This window comes from Vulpes lagopus, chromosome 3, assembly GCF_018345385.1.
Source record: "Vulpes lagopus strain Blue_001 chromosome 3, ASM1834538v1, whole genome shotgun sequence".
Taxonomy (NCBI): domain Eukaryota; kingdom Metazoa; phylum Chordata; class Mammalia; order Carnivora; family Canidae; genus Vulpes; species Vulpes lagopus.
The window spans coordinates 143,346,101-143,372,697 of record NC_054826.1 but is presented as its reverse complement, the minus strand read 5'-3'; the positions used below and the strand labels follow the sequence as shown (position 1 = coordinate 143,372,697).

The following is a 26,597-nucleotide window of genomic DNA, read 5'->3' as shown; positions in this document are numbered from 1 at the left end:
TTCTCCCTACTGTTCATAGCACAGATAACCAAATTAAGAGGTACCTGCTTCAGCCATATAAAGGGACAGGAGCACTCTCTGGGTAGGCACTAGGCTTTTCTACTACAGATGTTTGTATAGAGTGTGACTGCAAATGCCAGGTGTCTTCTCTGGCAGCTCAACAAGGATTTCTTTAAAGTTTCACCAAAATCACCAACATCTTCATGGGAAAAGAGCCACATAAAAAGAATGAGGAATGTGAAGCTCAGAGGAACAATAATTCTCTTCTCCACTGAGTATATGGCTTTAAGACCAACCAGTATACCCAATCATTCTACTGGTTGGGGACCCATTTCTGTTGATCTTTTTTCTTGAAAAGGAAGGGAAGAGGACAAATCACTGCAGTCCTACCACCCAGACTTATCTTATGTATCTGTGTATGTATAAATACACATGCATACAAACAGATAAACACACAAAAATATGCAGGTGCATCTTTAAAATTGTGAGGACACTGACCATAGTGTTTTAGAACCTGATTTGTTTTCCTTAATCTTTGAATGCTTGTCTATCATTTTTACCTTGCTCTAGAGTTCCTTTTTGTTAAGTTATAAGTTAACCAACTGAGTACGGTTTTGAATTTCAGGTTTCCAGTTTCTTACCAGATACAATTTTGTACTGTACAAAAATAAATCCACCTCATATACATTCAGTCAACAGAGGGGCACTGCATCAAGCAGGTATCAGATGTAGTAAAGCCCTTAGCATACTGGACATTTAGCAGTGGTGGTTTTGTGACACTCTCCAGGGGAACAATGTGAAGGGGGGTAAAAAAACAAAAAAACACTTAGTTCAGGTTGGCTTTTTTTTGTTTTTGTTTTTAATAGCGCTTGGCTACTGTATCATGTAGATAAATGGCTTTAGCATTAAGGCTTTGTAAAACTGCCTCATTTGGTCAATAACGTTTAGTAATTTACAAAGTACATTTTCTTAAAGACAATGTAACTGTGGGGGGAAATCATTTTCTAGAGCAACAACTGTCATGTCCGATGGCATGCCTGAGGTTTCTTTTAAAGCCATCATCAGTGTCCCCTAGGCTTTAAGCGTACATAAATTATATGAACTACATATCCATCCCCCAAACCTACATTATGATTCATCTTATCCATTTCATACTTATAATAGACACACTTCACGTTGTGAGAATTAATGATCCTGAAGAAGTGACTGATCAAGTAATAACACATTACTTACCTGCAAACCAATTACACTTTGGCCAGCTTTTAATTTTCCTTCATCAAAACGTCTTGTTTGTTTTTCAGCATACTTAACTCCAATGTCAATGGTTGTGTGGAATCCTTTTGTTTTAGCCTAGACAGAAATTTACACACTTACTAAAAAGAGACACGAAAATGTGGAGGTTCCGCCAAGAGTTTTTTTTTTTTTTACAGAAGGAACAACAAAGAAATGACATTGTCCACAGATGAAGGCCTCATTAGATAATACTCAACCCAGGGATGAAAAACTTATTTAAGGCCATTCAGTAATACAGGTAGCTCTGAAATGTAAGTATTCTAATTAAGCTCTCTTAGGAGGCAGCTGATGTCAGCAGCCTTTCCACAAAACTAATAATTATGGAGGAGACAGAGGCCCCTCCCTGCCTCGTCTGAACTCCCACGGGAGAGAGGAGTCGCGCTTCATCACTAACACAGGGGTCCTTCTAAAAATCCACCATTAAAGACATATACGTACCAGGCCTGCCAGAGCCACCAGTGTAGTCTGAACCTGGGTCATGTTTCCATTCTCAAAAAGATCATTGGCTTCAAATATGTCATGTGGCTTCATGCCATAAGCCTGAATAGCTTTAATAAAGTTGCCAATATTCTCCAGCTATAAAGGAAAAGAACCATGTAACTTGGGGCGCTAAATACTGACGTTCACGTTATCTAAGAATTCTAAGTCTTCGTGACTAGTAGTAAGGTGCCAGGCAGAAAGCTGCTTGGCAAGACTTCTTGGCCAATAACACACTAAGCACAACTCCCTCTGGAAAAGGAAAGAGTAGAGAGTATTTCATAATGGGTCACATAATGGTCTTTTTAATATTTTTATGCAGTCATTTTTTTTTTTCAGTTCTTCGAAGCCAAGATCGCCCTCAGATTTTTAAGAGTTCTATGATTCTGTCAGAGTTAGCCAGGGCTAAAATTTTGTCAAACAGTATATAATTACTCATATTAATAAGTTACATTTTGACGTCAATTTAAACATAAATTTGTGGTTACTAAATGCTTTTTTCCTTATTATCTCAAAACACATACTCAAAATATCTAAGCTTGCTTCATCAGACCCATTCATGAACTAAGACTGCTTAATACAGTGTTACTCTATAGTCAACCATTAGTGGTTATGTTAAGCCCCTTGCTTTTCCCCCTCATTTATCCTTACGGTCTGGGTTGTATTTCTATTTCTCCACACCTAAGTGGTGCTGAATCCTCCCTCAGAGTAGACAGACTAAGCTCAGCATCTAACAATCACAGAACTACACAAAATACAGCCACGTATACAAATTTCTGCTAAAATGTCTACTGTAAAACGAAACAAGTCTTTGCTGCATACAGAATAACTGGAGGCTGCTGGTTTGGCTATTACCTGAGGCCAGTTTAACGAGGACTCATTAACCTTCTTCACTGAGCCCGGCTGTAGCTTGTTTATGAGCCTGAAAAGAAAAGCGTAGGTGACATTTATTGTTCACACAAGAACAAGGACTGGAGTGTAAAGCTGGTTCCTTTCACATCAGTGAAGGAAGCATCGAGAACATGTGTGAAACTTCAAGGTCTGACACCCTGGATTGGGAAGCAGGACGACACAGAAGTCCGTGGAAAGGGCCAGAAGAACAGAAATGGCCACAACTTACTCGCAGAGGATGATGCCATCTTTTAAGCCCAGCTGAAAGTTGGTGCCAATGCTCATGCCTGTCACTTCTTCTATCCAGTTTCGAAGATCTTCTTCTGCTTGATGATCATACTTGGAAGCAATCTGAAAGACAAGTTAACCAGCTTTGGAAGGATTTTCACTAAAGCATCAAAAACTGTTGACTTCAACTGGCTCTTTTATTATCCATTAAGACCACAACTGTGACAGGCAGTAAATTACACTCATTGGAGTTCGCTGGCAAATCTAACCAATGATTACAGCTTCAGTGACTAATAAAAAAAAATCTTGGTGAAGGCAAATGTTAACACAGAATTTGAATAGTACGTGGAAAGAAGCTGGGATAGAGAAGGAGACACGATGGATCAAGACAAGACAGATTTCCACTCATAACACACAGGAAGCACAAGAGTTAATAGCATGTTACAAAATGGCACCAGCTAGATTAAATTTTAAAGATTAACTAATTAATTACCACCCACCCCCCCAAAAAAGGGGGATAGTAGGATTCTGACACATGCAACTATTTTACATAGTATCTTCATTGGCCAAGACCTTTCAGGCCAATAGTTTTGTTGCCTGCAAAATTCTGCTGTTTGTATCCCTCTGTTCAGCCAAATGCACACTGTGTGTGAGCGCGCACATGCACTCCTCGGCACTAATTATTGTACTTCCAGTATGATATTGAAGCTCTGTTTGTCGTCTATACCCTATGGGCTCCTCCCAGAAGTCACTTCTGGACTGTTAGGATCTAGCACTGTACCTGACATACATTTAATAAAACGGAAAGAAAATTTAACTCTTTGCTTACAGAATTCTACAATAATGGCAACTATGCAACACAGATGCTCTTCTATTATATGTGCTAAACCCTACTACACACAGGTTTTCAAAGATTTCTTCATACTTAGACCAGAAACCTCAATTAAGAAAAAATAAAATCTACACAAAATATTGTTATAAACCACATGCCCAACTTCCCAAGCTTTTCCTTGTCCTGGGAATATTAAAGAGGCTGGTCTACTAATTAAGAAGAACACAGCTGGAAAGAAGAGAAGATTATGTGTCATTTTCCTTCTCATTACACAGGTGAAAATGCCAACAACACACAGATAATGCCCAGGGAGATGGAGATCATGATGAGCTTGTAAGTGACTATTGCAGCATCCATGGAAATGGAAATGAACGGAGGAACATTTGCTTCCATAAAACATGGTTAAGTTTCATTACTGAAATATAGTCTGATGGCATTTTTGTTATGGAGAGGGCCTTCAAGTTCTAGTTCCACAGAGGAGCCCTCTCCCAGCCCCTCACCACCAAGAGGCGCGGGTGGGGTTTCTGCTTCACCTTAGAGGGTCATTTAGAGAGACAGCAGCCCTTGACCTGCATTTTCCCCCCAAGTTAGAGAAATGGCACTAGGCCTCTGACCAAATAATGGATATTTAAGCTGTAGATTTACTTAGCCAGAGTTACAAACAGAAATTCAATGAGTTTACATTTTCATAAGTAAGATAACCAACACTGTGCAATGTACCATGGATCAAATTCTGGCCTGGAGGTTAGTTTATAAAAGACAGGTCAGGTACAATGTAAAGCTAGTACACAACAAGTGTTAATTGTCTACCCTCTAGTAACTTCCATCGCCTAAAAACACACACACACATTTATTCTGATTTCCTGCCAGTCGTGGTTACATAGGATCTGGATGTGGGAATAGGAAACAAGAAGTTAGTGATGCTGGGAAGGTGTTGCCAAAGGGACAGACACCTCACCTCTGGTAAGCAGGAAGGTGCCACTACTCCTATTATACCTCAGATACGCATTCTTAGATAATGAGTATCCCCCTGCCCATGTCCCACTCCAGCATATCAGTCATCTCTATCTATATAATGGCATCTTTAGGAAATAGAATAAATAATTTGGCAGAAAAAAATCTTAAAACAACTATATTTTCATCCTGGATTCTTGTTCTAAGTGACTAGAACAAAACCTATCAATGCAGGTGGCTAGGAGGGGTTGTGGTATGGATAGAACAGGAAAGGCAAAGAAAAAAACCAAGTACTCCTTAAGCATTAGCTGTGGAAAGCAATCTGGAGTTAATTTTTTTTCAGATGCAAAGCACTCTCAATTAGGAGTTGCATTTCACAAATCTAAAGACAAACAGGGTGTGCTAAGGTAGAGAGGTTCTATCTTGGCTGAGAGTTGGCTCTACACCTTGCTATGGGGCACATTTCATTCATCTTACTTCTGACCCAGTTCTTGTCCATACAACAAGAAGGCTGAATTCAAGGAGTATACTAGGTGTCTTCCCATTCTATGTTGTCTGAACCATTTGTCAACCGGCAAAAATTATAAAGAAATTCACTCTTTTTATTTTTTCAAATGTAGAAAATGGAAGTTATGTTAGAAGAAACATATTTCTTCTATTTTTTGAGGGGATGAGACCAAATGAGACCAATCAGTATTCAACAACAACAAAAAAACCCATAAAAGCATATTTTTCATTTACTCAAATGTGTCTGACAGATTCAATGTTATGCCCCAAACCACAAAGTGATTACAGATCTAACTTTAAATATCCTAGTTGAAGAGCCAGAGAGAAATTTATCTTCTCTGTTGACTGCTCTCACCAAGGGAGTGATGAGAGAAAAATCAAGGACTGCAATCGGCTGGACCTGGGTTCAAATGCTGACTCTACCACCAACTAGTTGCAAGATGGGGCTCTGGACAGTGGACTCTCTAGTCTTAATGTAATAGCACATGCACAGGAAAAATTCATAAGCACATACATGCCAAGCTCAAGATCCCAAGTGATAAACTAAAACTGCAAAGTCAGGGGGATCCCTGGGTGGCGCAGCAGTTTGGCGCCTGCCTTTGGCCCAGGGCGCGATCCTGGAGACCCGGGATCGAATCCCACATCAGGCTCCCGGTGCATGGAGCCTGCTTCTCCCTCTGCCTGTATCTCTGCCTCTCTCTGTGTGTGTGTGTGACTATCATAAATAATAAAAAAAAAAAAAAAATTAAAAAATAAAATAAAATAAAACTGCAAAGTCAGTATGCATCCACATTCTGTAACTTTGGTTCTGGCTTAGAGTTTTCCTTTATGTGAAGGAGCAACAAGGATTTTTTCTATCTAAAGACTGCTAATATATTTTTTTAAGATTTTATTTGTTTATTCATGAGAGACACACAGAGAGAGAGGAACAGACACAGGCAGAGGGAGAAGCAGGCTCCATGCAGGGAGCCCAACGTGGGACTCGATCCAGGGTTTCCAGGATCACACCCTGGGCTGAAGGTGGCGCTAAACCGCTGAGCCACCTGGGATGCCCGCTAATATTTTTTTAAATAAGTGAGCTTTCTGTAGACAGGCCAGCTAAACAATTCAAATTTTAGGAGTATGTACTCGTTTGAAGAAAAAAAAGTTTAAAATGAAAAAAAAAAAAATCCTATGAAATCACCTAGGGAAAAAAAAATGTTTCAAATCATCTTTTAGCTCCCGGCCTGCAGCACTGTTCCATACGACACAGAAATTGGAAGTGCTTCCTTTAAAAGTGTATCAGAACAAAACCCAAGCAAATGTGGTTATATTCTTTAACTACAGAGGTTATTTTTTTAATTATTTGATATATACAACTTTTAAAATTGAGGGCCCAAGAGCAATTAAAAAGCTTTGGCTGATAAAATTCATTCACCATTTCTATCTAAAAAGCTTTAATTTCTGAACATCAGGCAGAAAAAAGACACTTTCTTCCTTGAAACAAGAAAATTAGCTTAGAAAATTACTTCGTTAATACATCATGGGACTTCCACTCTGATTTGTTTAAAAGATCACTCTTCCACGTTATTTATAAACATCATTTTCTTTACTCTTCTTCAAGATTGATTTTTATCTGATATTCCCAAACCACCTTCTCAGAGTTTCCGCCTGGCTCTTTAGAGCGCACAGGGGCCCCCTTGGTGGCCAGGCCTTCTTTCCCAAACACCCCTTTCCCAGAGCCGGGCCTCCTGACCGTTCTCATGGGGAGGCACACTTCCAGGTAACTTTCGTACCCCCACTGGGAACACCCACTGCAGGCTCCTCACTAATATTCACCAACATCCCCCTTGCCAAATACAATCAAAAGATGAAGAAAATGAAGACAGGAATAGGCCTCTGGGGCATCTGGGCTGGGTAACCAGCCCCCTGCCCGTCCTGCTCCCACCCCGCTGACATCTGCAAGTGCCCCCCCTTCCTCCTGTGCCTGCCCTCAGGACCAGTGTGGCTTCAACCTGCTGCCCCCCCCTTCGCTCCTCAGAAATAAGAGCACCAGTGTGGAGTCGCCCTCTGGATCCAGGGCAGCTGAACCTTTCTAGCTCCAGGACTGTTCTTTTGGATTTCTAAAATAACAGTTGTTTTAAAAAAAAAAAAAAAACAGTAAATAATAATAAATAATAATACATAAGTATGTAAAGCCTGCATTTTCAACGGGATATTATAATACTGCCCCCCCCCAAAAGGGTGAAAACGGGTTGAAAACTACCATAGACATTACAATAATCTATGCCCCTCCCCAACAAACTCTATCCCTTTGTACTAAATTGGGTGGGAGACAGGAGGCAATTAGGAAAAACATCTACAAACTTTCTCTGGGAAAGCAATGATGGAAGCAAGGCTGAGAAACAATGAGGCAGTGAAAACGCACAGCTCTCTCCTCAGCGCCCCCTCCCAACCCTACTCCTTTCAGAGAGGTAAGCACCTGTCTGTCTGCTACTTCTTCCACATGCACACATATATTAGGGTGCATCCAGTACAAAATAGCACTAGAATCAGACCCCGTTCACAAGCACAAGCGCGGAGGGCCTCCGCTGTGTAACAATAAAGGGATCAGATGAAAGCCTGCTGGTTGCCCACAGCCATCCCTTCCAGGTACTGGAATCTGAGAAGTTTCCCCACCAGAATTCCTAAAAGGGGATACAGAGCAGAGAGGGACACCGAGCTTCAAAAACACCTCACCAAGTGATCCCAGAGTACAGTTCCTGCACTGTTTTATGGTGCTTCTTGGCATTTGTGGGGAGCATTCAGCCAAAGTGAAATTTTATAAAAAGGTGGGGGTGTATCCAGCACGAGGGACAGTGAATGAATATATATACTTACATAACACATATACCTATGTATACACACACACACACACACGTATATATAACATACAAGAGATGTCTGAGGGCCCTGTTTATGCCCAGGAATGTTCTAGAATCTACAAAGAAGAAGATGGATCTTTCCTATATACTCCTCACAATGTATTCTTATCACAGTGCTTGATAAAACCTGGAAGTAGACAATTCCAGATCACTAGGCTCCTTGTTGCATGCATGTCACCAAGATAATCCAGCATTACCCTAAACCCTCTAAGCACAATCATATTCAACGCAGTTCCCCTCTTTCTCAAGTGTTTCTGTGTTACAGATTTTATCTACTTATCTGAGAAAGAGCACAGGAGGGGAGAGGGACAGAGGGAAAGAGATAAGCAGACTCCCCCCTCAGCAGGGAGCCTGTTGCAGAGGCCCAATCCCACGACCCCGAGATCATGACCTGAGCTGAAGTCAGATGCTTAACTGATTGAGCCACCAGGCAAGACCCCCTCCCCCCCCACACACACTTTCAAAAAGATTCTAGTTATTTATTTTAGAAAAAAAGCACGGGGCAGAGGAGAGGGAGAGTCTTAAGCAGACTCCATGCTCAATCCCACCACCCTGTGATCATGACCTGAGCTGAAACCAAGAGTTGGAGGCCTAACCAACTGAGCCATCCTGCTGCCCCATGGTCTTCCTTCAATGTCTTTCTTCATTACTCCTTCTTTTTCTATCTTTCAAGCAGTTACTGCATACCAGTTAGCTTCAAAGGCAAAGTCTCTGCCCTGAAAAGCTTACATGCTAGTGGAAAGCAATAAACACCTATTAAAGATTTTGAGAGAGAACGAGTGAGCACATGCAAGCACACAAGTGCATAAGCAGAGGGAGGTTGAGGAACAAGCAGACTCCACACTGCGAGTGGAGCCCCATGCAGGACTTGATCCCACAACTCTATGATCATGCCCAACCAAGCCGCCCAAGCGCCCCAACAAATACCTATTACATAAGGTTAAGACATTTGCAAAATAATAATAACAGAATATTGAAAATAAAGGATACAGGGGTAAAAAAAAATAAAGGATACAGGGGAGCCTAGTTGGCTTAGTCGGTAGAGCATGTGACTCTTGATTTCAGGGTTGTGGGTTAGAGCCCCACACTGGGTATAGAGAGGACTTAAAAATAAAGCCTTAAAATAAAATACAGAACAGAATCCACTGGTACTACCACTGTCTTAATATAAGGACCAAATAGATTTTCATCTGAAAAACTATGATGCCTCTTCCCTTCTTTATTACCTGCCATTCTTGAAAGCTCACACAAGCATGAAAATGCATTGGCTTTAACATTTTCTTACCTACCTTAACCCCCCACATACCTTTGCAAATTTTTAAAGTATGCATTCACATTGTAGATACAACAAACTAAAGATCACCGGCCCGGTAATCAAACTTTAAAAACTACCCAAAACTGTGTTCCCAATTCTAGTGTGACCTAAGTAAGCAACTTAATCCTGATGACCCCATTTCTCACAGTCATCTTCCTTCCAGGACCACTGTGAGCATGAAGCCTGTTCCACGGGTATAGACGGGCGCGTCTCAATGCCTGACACATCCGAGTTCATGCTCTCCTTTTATATTGGCTTGAGTACAGAGGCACAAAGCTTTCTATTAACCAATCCCCACTGCAACCTGTTCACTTTGTTGTCTACAGTTCAAAAGGTTCCACTGGGACTCATCTGGGATACTGCCCATCACCACTCATCTCAAAGCTCATTCCTGTCTTTGCATCCCAAATTCTCATTCTTTTTCAGATTATTGATGAAAAGGATGAAGTGCATACTTTTTAAAAAGCAGAAATCCTTTCTGATGGGGGACTCTGGGAGGTGGGAATTCTACTGAAAATCCTTTTACATTTGGGCTAAGAAGGTCAAGACAGACTGCATGCCTTCCTCAAGGTCACTATAGAATCCGAGCCCCATTCTAAGAACTGTGCTAAAGATCTGATGAGAAATGATCATATATTCCAGAGCGATGGAAAACTCTATTTGCCTCAAGTAAACAGGAAGGACACCTAAGAGCTTTTTCTCTTTCCCATCATTTTTGTTTACAACTGAAACTCTGGGAACTCAAAGTCAACATCCTTGCTGGTGAGCTTCTTACAGATACCAGAAAAAGCTTCAACTTTGTGCTCCATGTTGCTCTGCTGGGCTTTATTCAAATGAACCTCTGTGAGCTGACTGCCATCCAGCATCACGTGGATCCTCTTGCGTACGATTTTGCTTGGGAAAACCAAGTCCTCCAGGACCGCGTCATGCACGGCTGTCAAAGTGTGGATCCTGGGACGCTTGTGTTCATTCTTTGTATGGCTTTTCTCAAGTTGGCTAAGGCAGAGTTCTCTGAGCAATAAAGACAACAAGCTTCCCACTGAACTTTTTCTCCGATTCACAGACTAGCTGGATTTGGATTTTCTGGAAAGAGTTTAGTTCCAGAATAGGAACAAAGGTGATAAGAACCTTCCAACCACCGCCAACTTCAATTTCCTTGGCTGCTGTTGCATTCAGCTCCCTCAGGTGGGCCCTGGGGTCCCAGTTCCTCTCCAGCTCATGGAGAGCCTGGTAGATGCCGGACTTGAACTTATCTAACCTCTTGCCATGGGGCTTCATGATCTTCGGGCTCAAACTGAACATGGCCTTCTCCTGGGTGAGAGCCTATGGGCGTTTTAAAGTTGGGTCCTTCTCTCGGAGGGACAGCTGGACCTTCAGACCAATGTATCAGCATATGGCACCAGCTCAGTTTTTTTCTCTCCAAATATGTATACTCAAATAAATGCAAAGACATTATGACTCAATGGACCAATACTATGACACTGACAAAGTTTTAAAATAATGTAAGAGGAGTTGGGCCATTGCCTAAAGCAAACAGCTTATAATAAATGTTAAGAAATTGCAGAAAAAATAGAAAGTCAATTTTGTCTTATCTACCTAGAAATGGACCTTCAGACTATATAGTTTAGAATATACATAGTTCAAGGTTGAACTTTGAACCCAAAAAACAAATAATCCCATAAAAAATGGACCAAAGACATGAACAGACATTTCTCCAAAGAAGATATCCAAAGTCCAACAGACACATCAAAAGATGCTCAACATCAGTCATCATGAGTGAAACACTAATTGAAGCGACAATGAGACACCACCCTCACACCTATCAGAAGGGCAAAAATAAAAAACACAAGAAACAGGAAGTGCTGGTGAGGATGTGGAGAAAGGAAACCTCTTGTATTGTTGGTGGGAATGCAAACTGGTGCAGCCACTGAGGAAAACCGTATGGAAGTTCCTCAAAAGTTAAAAACAGAAGTATGCAGGGACACTGGCTCAGCGGTTGAGCACCTGCCTTCGGCTCAGGGTGTGATCCCAGGGTCTGGGGATCGAGTCCCACATCGGGCTCCCTGTGAGAAGCCTGCTTCTCCCTCTGCCTGTGTCTCTGCCTCTCTCTGTATCTCTCATGAATAAATAAATAAAATCTTAAGAAAAAAAACAAAAACAGAACTACCCTATGATCCAGTAATCCTACTACTAGGTATTTACCCAGAGAATATAAAAACATTAATTCAAAGAGATACATGCACCCGCATATTTATAGCAGCCTTATTTACCATAGACAAGTTATGGAAGCAGCCCAAGTGTACATCGATAGATGAAGAATGAAATCTTGCATTTGCAATGATACAGATGGAGCTAGAGAATATTGTGCTAAGTGAAATAAGCCAGTCAGAGAAAGACAAATACTATATAACTTCACCATATGAAAAAAAAAAAAAAAAGCAAAAAATGAGCAAAGGAGTAAAAATAAATAAATAAAAGTGAGCAGCGACACAATCCAAAAAACAGACTCTTAACTATAGAGAACTGATAGTTACCGAGGGCAGGCAGGGGAGGGATGCTGAATCACTATATTGCACATCTTAAACTAATATGACACTGTACACTATCCTGGAATTAAAATTATAAAAAACAATAAAAAGATAACATCTAAAAAACCCAAAAAGTTGGACTTTGAAATTTTAAATCTCAACAGGTTAGGAGCAAGCCTAGAGGCTGGATTTCCAGAAGAATCTAGACTCTGAAAGAATGATGAACAAAGATGCACATATTAAACAGCTCAGTGTGTGAGAAACCTCAACAAACAAAAGTAACAGGAACCTAGATGTGGGCCCACTGCTTCCTGACTCCCACCCAGAAGGCGAGGACCTCTCTACTACAGGCTCAAGAGCCTGCTGTCATGCTAGAGTGGACTCCTGGAAAGAGGGCCTATGGTGACCACCTCCCTCGGCACCCCCCAACCCTCCTGCCCCCTGCCCAGGTACTTGCACCCATGGCAAGCCACATCCAACGTGCCTACGTCCTCTCCTTGGGGGCGGGGCAGGCTTTAGTTCTCTCGTACCCCAAACTGCATGCCGGGTGCATCTGGCCCATAAGTGGGTAAACAATAAATGATTTTTCATCCACAGACAGTAGCACCCAACCAGAGAAATGTCACAGATTTAAAGATCTTGTTTCGAAAAGGCATCTGCATTTGAATGCTGCTGGGTTTTATAGGCGCCACATCTCCTCCATCTACCAATCTAGTAATCTTAGATGGATCACTGGGGACATATTTGTTTTACTTTCTCATAAAAGTCCCTATGTCCATGGTGCTCCTTATGTCCAGTTTAGTAACTCTAGAAGTAGAGCCGGGGCAGAAGCAACAACCACGCCCTCTGTGCTGATCTCTGTCAAGGCAGGAGGAGCTCCCAGTGATATGTGCCTTGAGGCTTAGATTTACATCTGTTCCCTTATGGGGTTTTTAAATATATATTTTTTAAAGATTCATTTATTTGAGAGAGAGAGAGCATAAGCGGGAGAGGGAAAATCTCAAGCACGCTCTGAACTGAGCACAGGGCCCGACATGGGGCTCGATTTCAAGACCCTGAGATCAGGACCTGAGAGCTGAAACAGAGTCGGACACACTACCAACTGCACCACCCAGGCACCCCTGTTCTCCTCTGTTTTGATGACAAATTAACAACTGACAACCTGGAAACTGTTGGGCATACTTATTAAACTTACAGAAAATTAAATCAGGAGCAGCTCAAAGAAACCATAGCTTAATAAATTATTCCAGCTATATATAAAATCTGGTATTAGTACCAGATTAGTTAGTTCTAGAACTAGTCACACATACTCAATAAGCTAAACAACTCTGTCCGAAAAAGCTACTGCAGTCTTGGTCTGCACAGGTATACACAATTCTTTATAAAATGCTAATGCTTGTCTCATGTGCTTGGTAACTACAGCTCTATAAGGTAGCCAGGGAGAGGATTATTTAAATGAAACAGGTGTGAGAGGAGTGTGTGAACTAGAAAACCTTATGCAATCATCACCCTTACTTTATAAAGAGGGAAAACCAACTTGCCAAAGCAAGGCCTAGAATCCTTTGACATGAAGATGCCTCCTCTACCTCATTACAGCGATCAAAACAGAATGAGTCAGTGCTTTGTAGTCAAACAAAGGAGTTAGGTAATAATCCCACTGGACCCTAGTAGGTTAAACCATATCCGTGGCATTACTGTGATCAATTCTGATCACACTCTAAGGGGACGCTGACAATCTGACGTCAGTTTCTAGAAGAGGCAAATGGAATGGAGAAAAGATCAGAAAAGTCATACACAGCCTCTAAAGGAAGACTGGTTAGCCAGGGGTGGCTATCTATAACCTGGAAGGGACTTGGGGGGCACGAGAAGAAACAGGCTAGCACCATCTACCTAGATGAAAGGCATAGAGGGGCGGCCTGGCCGGCTCAGTCAGTAGAGCTTGCAGCTATTGATCTCAGGGTTACGAGTTCAAGCCCCACATTTGGGTGTGGAGATTACTTAAAAATCTTTTAAAAAAATTAAGTCATATAGAAGAGGAAGTCCATCTATTCTGAATGGCACACTGCGGGCAGACCCAAAGCAAGTATGTAGACATTCTAGGCAGACATACTAGAAGCATGTGGGAGTGGAGACAGCACATAGGAGCCAGCGAAGCACAGGTGGGAGAAGACCCATGAGCACGCCTGCTGGAGAACATTCTCTTGCTACAGGAGGAGGCCGGCTGGGTGTTGAATTTGAGGTTGCTGCAGAAATCCTGCTGAACGGCACCGTCACTGAGGCCCCACGGGCAAAATAGATGGAAGCAGAGATGCTCTTCAGAGTTCTCCAGCTGTTCTTCTGCGGCTCATCAGACTTGCAAGCCTCTGGTATTTCACTGCCGTCTACATCTTTAGGCACTTGTGTCCTGGGCAGGTGCTTCCGATACAACCTTCAGGCACGTGGACTGTGCTGAAAAGTTGTCCTCTGTTTCTATAATCCCAAGGGACATCATGACAACGAACTTTCTGTAGCTTTGTTTTTTTTTGTTTTCTTTTTTTTTATTTATGATAGTCACAGAGAGAGAGAGAGAGGCAGAGACATAGGCAGAGGGAGAAGCAGGCTCCATGCACCGGGAGCCCGATGTGGGATTCGATCCTGGGTCTCCAGGATCGCGCCCTGGGCCAAAGGCAGGCGCCAAACCGCTGCGCCACCCAGGGATCCCTAAATTTTTATTTATTTATTTATTTTTTCTTTCTGTAGCTTTGGAACATCCGCTCACTCCTCATCAGTTATATAGCAAAGGGGCCTCCTTAGGATGGGTCTTGTGACCCGAGGAGGCAGGAGACCCATCTCCGAGGCCCCAAGCGTACACTGACTGTATTTACAAAGGAACTCCCCTCTACTGAGGCAGGAAACGCTCTCTGCTCCCAGATCACTGACCACATTCATCCAAGTACTCCCAGCTGCCCACCCCAAAGGTGAGTCGAGACATAGGCCACCCCCTTACTCTGAGCTACTGGATGGGCCATGGGTGGAAAGGAGGCCAAGGAGAAGCAGGGCCCCAGCCTTTCACACGGCCTGCACAGAGCTCCTTTTGGGGGCCCAGCTCTAGATCTCAGATCATGAATGCCTCTTCTATAATCGAGGCTATCCCTTTGAGAGAGCTGGTTTTACACAACCAGCAGAGAACAGAGCTCACATACCTCGCTAGAAAACACAGGCTAGATGCCGGCGAGTGAGATTCCACAGCAGTCTCACAGATACATCGCCGTGCACGATGCCAGGGCCTCGTCCTCCCCAGTGAAAATTAGATATGAAATTTCCATTCAAAAGCAGGATGGAATTTCACATTTCCTCTTTTTATTTTTATTTATTTTTAAAATATTTATTCATTCATGAGAGACACACAGAGAGAGGCAGAGACACAGGCAGAGGGAGAAGCAGGCACAGGGAGCCTGACGCGGGACTTGATCCGGGGACCCCGGGATCACACCCTGAGCCAAAGGCAGATGCTCAACCGTGGAGCCACCCAGGTGTCCCTACATTTCCTCTTTTTAAAAATTTAATAATTTACATCATGAGATTGCATATGAAGATAGAAGGACACTCAACTTGTTGAGACCCTAACTACCTAGAAAGGGTTTTGGTCTACTTTAGTGGGGAGCGTGAAGACAAAGCAAGTCCAAAGTAAGGTTCAAGCACCTCATGTCACCAGAGTCCTACACAACTGCCACCAGGCACAGGACAGTTACACACTAGGGTCCAAGCTTCCTAAACACTGAAACAAAAAAGGAAATAGTCATGAGGTTGACAGAGTTCCTAAAAAAAAAAAAAAAAAAAATAGGCAAAGCTTGAACATGGTTTCCTTCTGCAGTCCTGACCCTCGCGGCCGGGGGGGCCATGAGGAGGTCACACAGCCCCCGCCACCCGCGGCCAACAGAGGAAGGCCCAGCCGAGCTGGGTGTGAGGCAGCCTGAGGGCAGGGAGAAAGAAATCCCTTCCCGCCAGGCCTGCGCCCCCCAGAGCCGGCCCTGTGGCCCGCAGGCTCGCAGACAACGGCTGGGCACAGGCCGCACACGGGCCCAGCTGGGCGTCCTGGGCAGCCGAGGCCTTATATATATATTTACTCATGTATAAGTAAATATATATATACGTATATATGTGTATATATATGTAAAAATTTAAATAGTCTCTGTACCCAACGTGGAGCTCGAACTCATGACCCCAAGATCAAGGGTTGCACACTCTTCCGACTGAGCCAGCCAGGTGCCCCCAACAGGTACATCTTTGACTAAAACTGCTGCCAGCTTCAAACGCTGTCCTGTTTCTCTTTCATTTCATGACCAACCTCTCCGTTTAGTGCTTCTTCCTAATGCCTCTGGGAATTTGCTCTAGCGGAGACGATCTCTCAAAAGGTCACCAGCGACTGCTCAGGAGCCAAATCCAGTGGCGTGTTTCTGCAGCACTCCAGAAAGCCCCTCCACCCCTCTTCCTGTGGCTTCGTTCTTGGTAAAGGACATCATCCCCGGGCTTCCCTCTCTGGCCTGCCTTCTCCTCTTCCCCTTGAGAGCTGCCAATTCTCCCTGAGTTCTGGCTTCTAATTAAAACAGTGAAGAGCATGGGCTCAGCAAGCTGAATGCTCGAGCTGGAGTCCCAGCTGCACTGTGCCTCAGTTTCCTCACTTGTAAACCAGAGATCATTAACAGCACTTCCATCAGAGAGTTGCTGGAAAGAATCAATGACTTAGTTCATGTAAACCATGAAGAAATCAATAAATGTCAACCCTTATCCTTCTATCTGTGCTTTGCTGGTCATTCTCGTCTGGGTATCAAAAAGATTTCCTCCGTTAAATTCAATATATTATATGGAACAATTACTTGATATTATTAGATAGCCATTTTGCTAAGAAATCATTAAGATGCTGCCTAGGCTTTCTATTTTAAAAACTACTTATTATCTGGGGCACCTGGGTGGCTCAGCTGGTTAAGCATCTGCCTTCAGCTCAGGTCATGATCCTGGGGTGCTGGGATCGAGCCCCACACTGGGCTCCCTGCTCAGTGGGGAGACTGCTTCTCCCTCTCCTCGTCCCCTCATGTTCTCTTCTCAAATAGATAAATTAAATCTTAAAAAAAAAAAAAAAACCCTCCTTGTCAAATAATCTGTAAAAGAGATGCCCCTACTTCACTCTGTTGCCAACTGTCACCTGAGGGGTGGGGTGGTAGAGAGAGTAGGAGTTACAAATGTCAGTGACTCGTGACTTGATAATAATGAACAAAAGCAAGTGACCTGGATTTTGACAAGGCCGCTCTGATATAGTTTTGTTGTTTTCTTTTTAGCATCAAGAGGGGAGCCACCTTCCCTTTCATAACTTTGGTGGGAAGTATAAATGGATTTTTTTAGGGGGCCATTTGGTACTACCTATAACACTTTTAAATGTTAAGTTCAAAAGTTGTGCACTTTTCTACATGAGTGAACAACGGGGATCCATATCACAGACTCTAATTCAGTTCTAAAATGGTCGAGTGATATTTGAAGTCACCCAAGTGGTGGGGTAGGGGTCAGGGATACAGGACACTGGCACTCCTCTACTATCCTGCGGCCCGGGAGCTGCGGTGCCTGCTAGGGGACGATTAGCCAGCAGCCTTAGACTGTGGCTTCAAATAAAGTCCTTTCAATTCGAGGAGAAAAGTGCATCCTAAAGCCACTTCCACCACCATCACAGTATCAGACTGATGCACCATGAATATGCTGCAGAGTTCGAGAAAACATTGATTCAAAGCAGCCCATGGGGGAATCTGCAGTCCCAAAGGGCGTTGCTGGTACGGTTCAAAAGTTCATAGGATAGTTGGCAGGGATGTCTCAGACGAAAAACACTTTAACTCCTCCACTGGCCCCTATAAAAAGAGCCTCCTACGACATGCGTGTTTTAGAAGGTGCCGTAAGGCAGAACGCTGGAAGGGGTGTCAACAGCGGAGCAGTCACTGAAAAGAGGGAAAGAAGAAAATTAAAAAAAAAAAAAAATCAAGCCCAGAGAGGAAGAAAATTCAAAATGAAAGCCTGGCTGGCAAAGCTCACGCCTGTGCGTGTGTGTGGCCGAGATCAGGTGGGGCTGAGGGATTCAGACAACATACAGGTCTCTCAAGAAGGGGAAGGAAAAAGTAGAGACAAATGCCCTCCAGTCCTCAGAGCAGAGAATGGGCCCATTCAGGGGCGGGGGGCAGCCGTCTGTGAACCCTGGAGAAAGGCCCCGGAGCTCCAGCTTCGCCGCTGAGGGCCAAGGACGCTGACCAGCTCACAGTGCGACGGTTAACCTAAGTGCAGTTTCTATCCTCGACTGGAGCTATGATTGCTCTGGCTATTTTTGCATTCCAAGTCGAATCACATGTTTGAATTAGGAGAGACTGACTACACATGGTATTGATTATTTTCTCTCCTATTTCCTCCCATGTGAAACAAAAGGAGGGACAGAAAACTGTTCTAAGGGAGCACACGAGCTCGCTCTCGCTCTCGCTCTCTCTCCCTCTCTCCCCCTCCCCGTGTGCAGAGCCTCGTGCACTACTAATAAGCAGGCTGAGGGGCTTGGGACAATGAGGACAGGCCTGGGTCCAAACATTCGGGCAGGGGACAGAAACAACCATGAAATCCCAGGCTGCTCTGTCGAGCCGCCCCACAACTAGGATCCCCTGGAGACTTGTGAGGGAGGACCAGAAAATGGCCAGGGATGCTTAGGTTACGTCCCGCCCAGAAGAGTCCCTGCAAGCCCCAGGGCCTCCTCTTTTTTCTGCACCCCTGCCTCCGCGTCCCTGGCCTGCCCGCCGCGGACTGGGGGTGGCACTCACCTGAAGCTTCCCATCGGAAGGAAGAGGGTGAAGAAGTTCCCTCCCTACCTCATGGAGGAAAACTAGGCCTACGCCTAAGTGAGGCCTGCTCTCACTTCACACAGGTCTAGGTGGAGCCTGCACAGGACCATTCAAAACTGAAGTCCTCCAGCTCGGCCAAGATCTACACCCAGAGGCAGGTGGGCCCGCTGCCTCAGTCGGGAGCTGTGGCCCTCAGCCTCAGCGCTGGGAGTTCCAGCCCCACGCTGGGTGTACAGATGACTTAAAAAAAATAAAATCTTGGGCGGCCCAGGTTGACCGGTTTAGTGCCGCCTTCAGCCCAGGGCCTGTCCTGGACACCTGGGATCGAGTCCCACGTCGGGCTCCCTGCATGGAGCCTGCTTCTCCCTCTGCCTGTGTCTCTCATTAGTAAATAAAAATCTTAAAATAAAATAAAATAAAATAAAATCTTAAAAAAAGAAAGAAAGAAACATGAAGAGGTAGATATGTTTGTCAGTCCCCTGTGGAGGAACAGGAGGCCGATCTGAAACCAAGCAATGAAAGAGCTTTCTGATCTCCACAAAAATCAATCTCTAAAGAAGAAGAAAAAGCCAAATAGTAACATGGGCAGAAGGTGAAGCCCCTAGCTCCACACAGAAGTCCCTGGCTCTGAGGGCAATGTGGACAGAATGAGATCAGGGTTAGAGGCCCCGGGATTTCACGGATGAGGTGCAGGCCACCAGGGGCAGGAGTCTTGGATAAGGACTCCAGAGGCAGGTCCTATTCCTGACACAGCAGCGAAATCCAGAGAGACCGCTTGGCATCTTGGTCCCCTATCTGCCAGAAGTCTCATTCGGATACAGATTCCCCAATGAGTGTCCAAGTCCTGGAGATAATCTCAATATCTAGAAGGTAAGAGAAACTCCGAACACAGGACTGAGCCTAACCGGCGGAGAACCAGCCAGGGAACCAGCCAGCAAAGCGAAAAAAATGGCTAACATTTACATAATGGGCACATTGGGTTCTAGGCATGATTCTACACACTTGACATGGATTGTCTACCTTACTTATTTTTCCCAACAGCCCTATAAAGGTAGGTATTTCCACATCCTTATTTTACAGATGAGACACAGGTACTTGCCCAAAGTCACTGAGTAAGAGGTAGAACCAAGATTCCAACCCAGACAGTCCCCACAGTCCATGTTCGTAGCCACTAGGTTCTACTGTCTCTACTTTAAGGAGACGATTAATAGGTATCTAAGTCCACAAGGATTCCCATGGTCATCTGTTTTCATAAAATTTGCAAGGTATTCTTGTATTTTGTAGAATGATTGACATCTCCTCTCCCTTCCCAAACTGCCTAAGCTTCAGGCCCCCCAACCAACCAGGATCTACTCTGGGCTCAAGGAATCCTCAACAAAAACATGAGCACAGGTACATACGAGTATCAGCTAAGAACCCTCTGTGGCTAGGAATTTAGAGTTAAGAAGAACCAATGCACGTGGAATATATGCAGTAGGAGTCTGATGCCTAGAATAAAGTGAAACTTGCTAAAAAACTCTAATGACAGGGGCCCCCTCCCCTGAGGGGGAGAGCAAAGCATCTTCTCATTCTCCTGCGTATAATGGTAACTGGCTGAAAAACCAAAACCATCCAATGGTGCTTCATTTTTTTAAATGTCACAGATAATAATCATCATGGTTCACAATACACTTTTAAGTGAAAACACTCACTAACCCCCACGATCCCAACCTGGAAGGGAAATGGTATGGGGAGAAAGGATGTGCCTCTAGTGAATGACCGTAGCAGCACAGTCTTCCTCATCAAGCTTATTTTTTTAAGCAAGCTCTACACCCAAGGGGGCTCCAGCTCACGACCCCGAGAGTCACATGCTCTACCGACTAAGCCAGCCAGGAGCACCATCAGGCTTATCCTTGAAATCTAAAAGAGTGGACAGAGGCAGACAAATAGTACAATTTCCACAAAGGAAAGAGTGTAAAAAAGCTGAGGGTTAGGGCACCTGGGCGGCGCAGTCAGTGGGCATCTGACTTTGCTTTCGGCTCAGGTCATGATCTCAGAGTTGTGAGACCCAGCCATGGGATGGCTCTGCACTCAGCAGGGAGTCTACTTGAAATTCCCTCCCCCTCTCTCTCTGTCCCTCTGCCAAATGCTCTTTAAAAAAAAAAAAAAAAAAAAAAAAAAAAAAAAAGCTGTAGGTCACCGGATAGTGAGCTTGATAATGATCTTCACTAAAATTCCAGAGTAAAGAAGTCTCAGCATTTTAAAGAGGAAAGCATAGTACCCCTTTATCAAGGTAGCACATGTATTTTAACTGTTATGGTCAAGACAGAGGGGGGGGGAAAGTCAGGTAAAGCACAAGGGCATGTCTGACCCAGGTCCACTCAATTACCACTCTGTAGGTAGTCTTTGGGAGATTCAGGCATCCCACAGAGTCTTACAGAGGGGACTTCTATTGTTCCTCCCTAATTTGGGAGTCTAAGAAAGAGCCTTAGCAACAACAAAGGAATTATCTAGGTAATAATTTCTCCTACAATATGAGCTGAAGAAAAACAAGCTGTAAAAATCAACACATCCTTCCAAAATATCACACTGCACTACAGAATTCTTTCACAAAAAATACTCCAAGGGAGTTAATTTCCAATTTTTAAAGATAATAAAATCTACTCCTGATGGATAAATTCATTAAATCCAGAAATACTGCGCACTATGTGCCAAATTATATTCTAAAATATAGATATTGATATAGCTCATCAATGAGTAAGACCAGAACTCTTGTGGCTGGTGGAATGAGACAACAGACAGAAGTTCTGAACTAAAAACCTTTTCTGGGGGAGCCTGGATGGCCCAGTAAGTACAGCATGGATTCTTGATCCCAGGGTCATGAGTTCAAGCCCCACACTGGGTGTGGAGCAGAGTGGGGGTGGGGAAGCGAAAGCTAAACTCATCTACATAGTCACCATGATCCTGGTCTCTATTAGCAAAACAAGGCAGACCACCTTAGGATACTCAACCGCAGGAGTCCACAATCTCCCTGGGGTTAAACTTTGATTAGGAACTTGGAGCAACTACTTGTCCAAAGGCAGACAGGCGGACAGGACTCATGGGACATCTGGTCCTATTGAATTATTACTATATGGTTGTTTCACTTACTCTTCAGTGATTTACAGTTTTAGTAATAATTCTCCCAACATGGTTTTTAGCTGTCAAGAGCTACCATTTTGTAACCAAGAAGATTCTGTGAGAAGCTACTTTGCTCAAATGATGATGTATTTCATCTGAGCAGGAAACTGTGAGAACATTCGAATCCCATTCTTCTAAATAGTTCAGATAAACTCCCCCCCCAAAAAACATCCTGAGGTAAGAGAATTTCAGCTCTATGCACTCCCCCCCCTCCACCCCCCACCACACAGCTGATTTCCTCCACTTTTCTTGAGATCACTAAGCTCCCTACACCACTTGCTGTAAGACTGGTGAGGGCGTGCTGCCTCGCATCCTCAGCCCTGGCTCCAACATCCTGTTCAGAGCCAAGCATCAGGAGATACTGTGCTTTCCTTGAGGCTCTGTCGTGTTTTCTCAAAGCTTAAAAGGCACAGAGGTGTTTTCCTTTTCAATTTGGTCCCCACCACACCGTCAAGGGTCTGCCTCCCCCTGTAGACTACGTGTAAGACCTTCCTAGTTGAGGAGTGCCCACCTACCCCAGCTTCTGTACTGGCCCTGACCCTGCTACTCTATTATGATCTTTGTAGATTGCCAAGTTGTTGCCTCTTGTTTAAAGATGTTGTTCGTAGACCATACTGAAGGAATCTACCTTTCTAGGCTGCTTTCAACCTTCTTGCCCATTAAAAATAAGTTTGATGCTTTACCACGTATTATCATGTTGTCAAATAAGTATCTTAAATTGACAGATTTTTCCCTGAAATTTTACTAATTACAAGTCCTTAAGGTCAAAGACTTCTTCAATTCATTGATGAACTACTTTCACAGCTGGAATATAAAAAGACCAAAGGCTTATTTAATAGAAATGGAATACTTACAGAGGCAGTGACAAGTCTAAGAAATAGATCACCAGTTGTCTATCACTAAGAACTAATAGCTACAACATGTCACCGAGTACGTCCTACAAACACACATCTCAATGCAATGCTGAGGGGGTGGTAACGATCATTCCCCCCATTGTACTGATGAGGAAAGTAGAACAGAGATACCCGTTAATTTGCCCATCATTTGAGGCATAAGTGGCAGAGGGAGGACCAGAAGCCATGTCTGCTCAACTCCGAGGTCCATCCCACACTGCTTCCCGAGGATCTTTATATTCTTTCCACTTTGTTAAATGAAGTTTTAAAAGGGGGGGGGGGGGAGAGAACACTTTATATTTAAGCAGCATATCAGGGATGCAATTCATAAAGAAAAAGCAGGAAGAACTTGAAAGGCATCCACACCAAGCAATGTCAAAGTTCACGTTCCATACACCCACTCCGCCGACCTCAGCTGAAATGCAATATCTCACACAAAAGCCCTAGCAAACGTGGATATTTGGTTTCCGAGCCCGGAACAGATGACAACAGCGTTGCATGAATAATCACAATGTCAAGAAGGGACAGGTGGACAGCAAAAGTGGGGAGGGTGGGGTGGACAGTGGTGACTTCGCTAAGAATATCCCTAAGTACTTCCCAAAGATACCACTTTTAGAGTTAAAATTCTTAGAATAGTCCGACTCTCTTCTGTGATCTTGAGCAAATCACACCCCTTCGGAGCTTCAGCGTCCTGACCTGTCACGGATGCTGGGCAGCCCCAGCCAACCCTCCCACCTCAGGGGGCTGCTGCTGTTCACATCAAGACTTCCTATGAGAGGGTGCTGTACGCAGGGCCCATATACATGCAGGGGCTTGTTAAAATTCGGCTTCGGTGCTTAAAGGAGGAAACCCACAGTCACAGAAACCCAAAGCCGTAACTAACTTTCCAAAGGCTCTGAAAACTGAGGTTTTACTGTTTTTAAAAATGTCTGATAATTACGGCGAGCTAGCCTCAGTCTCTGCATTTCCTTCGACGGTCTGCTCAATAAAAAGCAGGGAAAGGGCGGAAGCTGCTTCATTAGTCAGCAAAAAGAAAATTAATACGGGTATTAACATCCAAGAAAAATAAGTCCCTTGAAGGACTGCCAGAGTTGTCAGGGCCTCATTTACAATGCAAAAGGTGGGGAGACTCGACTGCTGCGGGCCAAGAATCACAAGGACGGATTAAAATTAATGTGCACAGGCCAGGCCGGGGCATCCCATCCAACACTTTGGACCTGCCGGTTCCTCGGAAGATTCCTAAAGCTCCGTGCTAAGGCTTGGAAAGGGCCGCACCATCCGTGCCCACTGGACAAGGGAAAGGGCCTCCACGCCCCAGGCTGGGCTCCGTGGGCTAAACCCAAGGCTCGCCCTCACCGACCGTTCAGAATTTATGGACCAGTGGACCAGGGTGCCGGGGCCCCGCAGGGGGGAGGCGGCTCTGGGGGGGGCAGCGGGGCGCTCGCCGCCGACCCCGCGGAGGCCGCGACCCCGACGCGCCCCGGCTCCCGGGGGGGGGGGAAGGACCCCCCGGCCGCCCCCCTTTGTGGCGCTTCGGCCGGCGCCGCAGAAGGGAGACAATGAGCGTCTGTGCGCAGTTCCGCGCCGATTGGCTGCGCTCCCCCCCCAGAAGCCCCTGATGTCACGGGCCTGGAATGCGGGGAGGGCGGGAGCGCGGAAGGAAGGAGAGGATTCGGGGAGGGGAGCCTCTCAGCTCGTTCCCAGACCGAGTCCCCGCGACGAACCCGCCGCATTCTTAGGCTAAAGGCAGCGGCGCGGCGGGGAGCGCGGGGAGCGCGGGGGAGCGCGGGGAGCCCGGGAGCGCGGGAAGCGCGGGGGAGCGCGGGGAGCCCGGGAGCGCGGGAAGCGCGGGGGAGCGCGGGGAGCCCGGGAGCGCGGGGAGCCCGGGAGCGCGGGGAGCGCGGGGAGCGCGGGGAGCCCGGGAGCGCGGGGAGCGCGGGAGTCCGGGGAGCGCGGGGGAGCGCGGGGAGCCACCAGCCGCCGGCGAGGACGCCCCACACAAAAGCGACCCACGGAGACGTCCTTGATGTCGTTAAGAGTCTAACGGGCCACAAACTTTTTTTTTGCTTTTTTTTTCTTTAAATCTCAACTCTACGGCAGACGCCACTCGGCAAGCGGCGCGCTCAGGCTTTGTCTGCGGCGGCGGCGGCCTCAAGCCCGGGCGGGGTGCGGGGTCCGGGGTCCGGGGTCCCGGGGGTGCGCGGGCCGCCCCGCGGTCACCCCCCGCCCCGGGAAGCAGCGAGGCACGGGGGGGCCAGTCGGCCGCGGACTGGCTGAGTGCGGCGGGGGGGGCCAGGCTGCAGCCCGGGCGGGCGGCGGGGGGTGCGCGCCGGGGCCCCGCTCGCCGACGGGCCCCACCTAGGGGCGGCGACCGTGCAGGAGCGCCCCCTTCCCGCAGGGGCGCGACCCGCGGCCACCGACCGGCTCCGGGAGCCGCACCCCCGGGGGTCGCCGCCCGCCCCGGCCCGGCCGCCGGCGAACAAAGCCGGGGAGGACCCCGCGCCCCCGACGCCCCCGACGCCCCCGCCCCCGGGCGCCCCTGCCCCCGCCCCCGCCCCCGGCCCCCGGGCGCCCCTGCCCCCGCCCCCGCCCTCGCCCCCCGCGCCCGCGCCCACCTTGTTCTTGACTTCGGCCGAGAGCCCGTAGGAAGGGCCCTTGTTGAAGTGGGTCATGGCGGCGCGCGGCGGGCAGGGGCTGCGCTCGGCGATCCCGCTCGGCTTCCCCGCTGCGGCCCCGAGCAGTGGCCGCGGCGCAGACCTCGGAGCTCGCTCCCCGGCGGCGCGGAGACGCCCAGACGGCGGCGGGCGCGGGCGGTGCCTCGGCGGCTCGCTCCGACTGTCCCCGGGGCCGCCCGCCCGCCCGCGCCCCGTCCCCGCCGGCCGCCCCCGGCCCGCCCCGCCCCGCCCCGCGCCTGCAGGGATTGGCCGCCGGGCCGCGGGCGCCGCGCTCCCCCCGCCCTGCCCTGCCCGCCGCGAGGCCCCCTCCAGCCGGGAGGGGCGGGGGCGGGAGGCGGGGGCGCAGCCGGGCGGGGCGGGGCCGGGGGGCTGCAGCCGGGCGGGGGGCGGGGGGCAGGATTGGGGCCGGGTGGGCGGGGCAGGGGCGGGGCGAGGGGATGCAGCCGGGCGGGGGGCGGGGCCGGGGGGCTGCAGCCGGGCGGGGGGCGGGGCGGGAGGTTGCAGCGGGGCGGAGGCGGGGCAGGGGGCGGGGGGCTGCAGCGGGGCTGGGCGGGGGGCAGGATTGGGGCGGGGTGGGCGGGGCAGGGGCGGGGCAAGGGGATGCAGCCGGTGGGGGGCGGGGCGGGAGGTTGCAGCCGGGCGGGGGGCTGCAGCGGGGCGGAGGCGGGGCAGGGGGCGGGGGGCAGGATTGGGGCGGGGTGGGCAGGGGGCAGGGGCGGGGCGAGGGGATGCAGCCGGGTGGGGGACGCGGCGGGAGGTTGCAGCCGGGCGGGGGGCTGCCCCGGGGCGGAGGCAGGGCAGGGGGCGGGGGGCTGCAGCGGGCGGGGGCGGGGCCGGAGGGGCGGGCTGCAGCGGGCCGTGCCCGGCGTCTGCGCCCGGGGGCTGCCCCCGCCCAGACCGCGCGTCCCGGTCCGGGCCCCCGCCGCGGCGCCCGGGGCAGGCGGAGGGAGGGGCCCCCGGGTCCGCGCCCCGGCCCCGGGCGCAGCGCCTGCAGGGCGCGGGGGTCCCCCCGCGGGGAACACCACGAGCGGCCTCGGAGCCCCGGGGCCCGAGGCAAGGGGCCCCCACCGACACCTGCTCCTCCCCGCACCTCGCAGCCCCCG

The 26,597-nt window shown here is 47.5% G+C and overlaps 2 protein-coding genes and 1 non-coding gene across 3 annotated transcripts in view; 1 reads left to right on the top strand and 2 right to left on the bottom strand.

Annotated features, from left to right (window-relative positions):
* The window catches only part of CNN3 (calponin 3), a 28,558-nt gene extending 2,876 nt beyond the window's left edge, over positions 1–25,682 (bottom strand). The window contains exons 1-5 of the mRNA XM_041748792.1: positions 25,435–25,682; positions 2,891–3,012; positions 2,626–2,692; positions 1,732–1,869; positions 1,234–1,350 (exon numbers count right to left, since the gene is read on the bottom strand). Coding sequence (XP_041604726.1) covers positions 1,234–1,350; positions 1,732–1,869; positions 2,626–2,692; positions 2,891–3,012; positions 25,435–25,491 — 501 coding nt within the window. The 5' untranslated portion in view covers positions 25,492–25,682. The remainder of the gene's footprint in view (positions 1–1,233; positions 1,351–1,731; positions 1,870–2,625; positions 2,693–2,890; positions 3,013–25,434) is intronic.
* TRNAK-CUU lies at positions 9,107–9,179 on the top strand. Its single transcript has one exon. It is a non-coding gene; the product is annotated as a tRNA-Lys (tRNA).
* LOC121487269 (40S ribosomal protein S7-like) lies at positions 9,845–11,309 on the bottom strand. Its single transcript, XM_041748793.1, is given in 2 exon segments — positions 9,845–10,389; positions 10,391–11,309. Coding segments are annotated over 2 exon segments (582 nt in total). The 5' UTR covers positions 10,703–11,309; the 3' UTR covers positions 9,845–10,119.
* Positions 25,683–26,597: the final 915 nt, after the last annotated feature.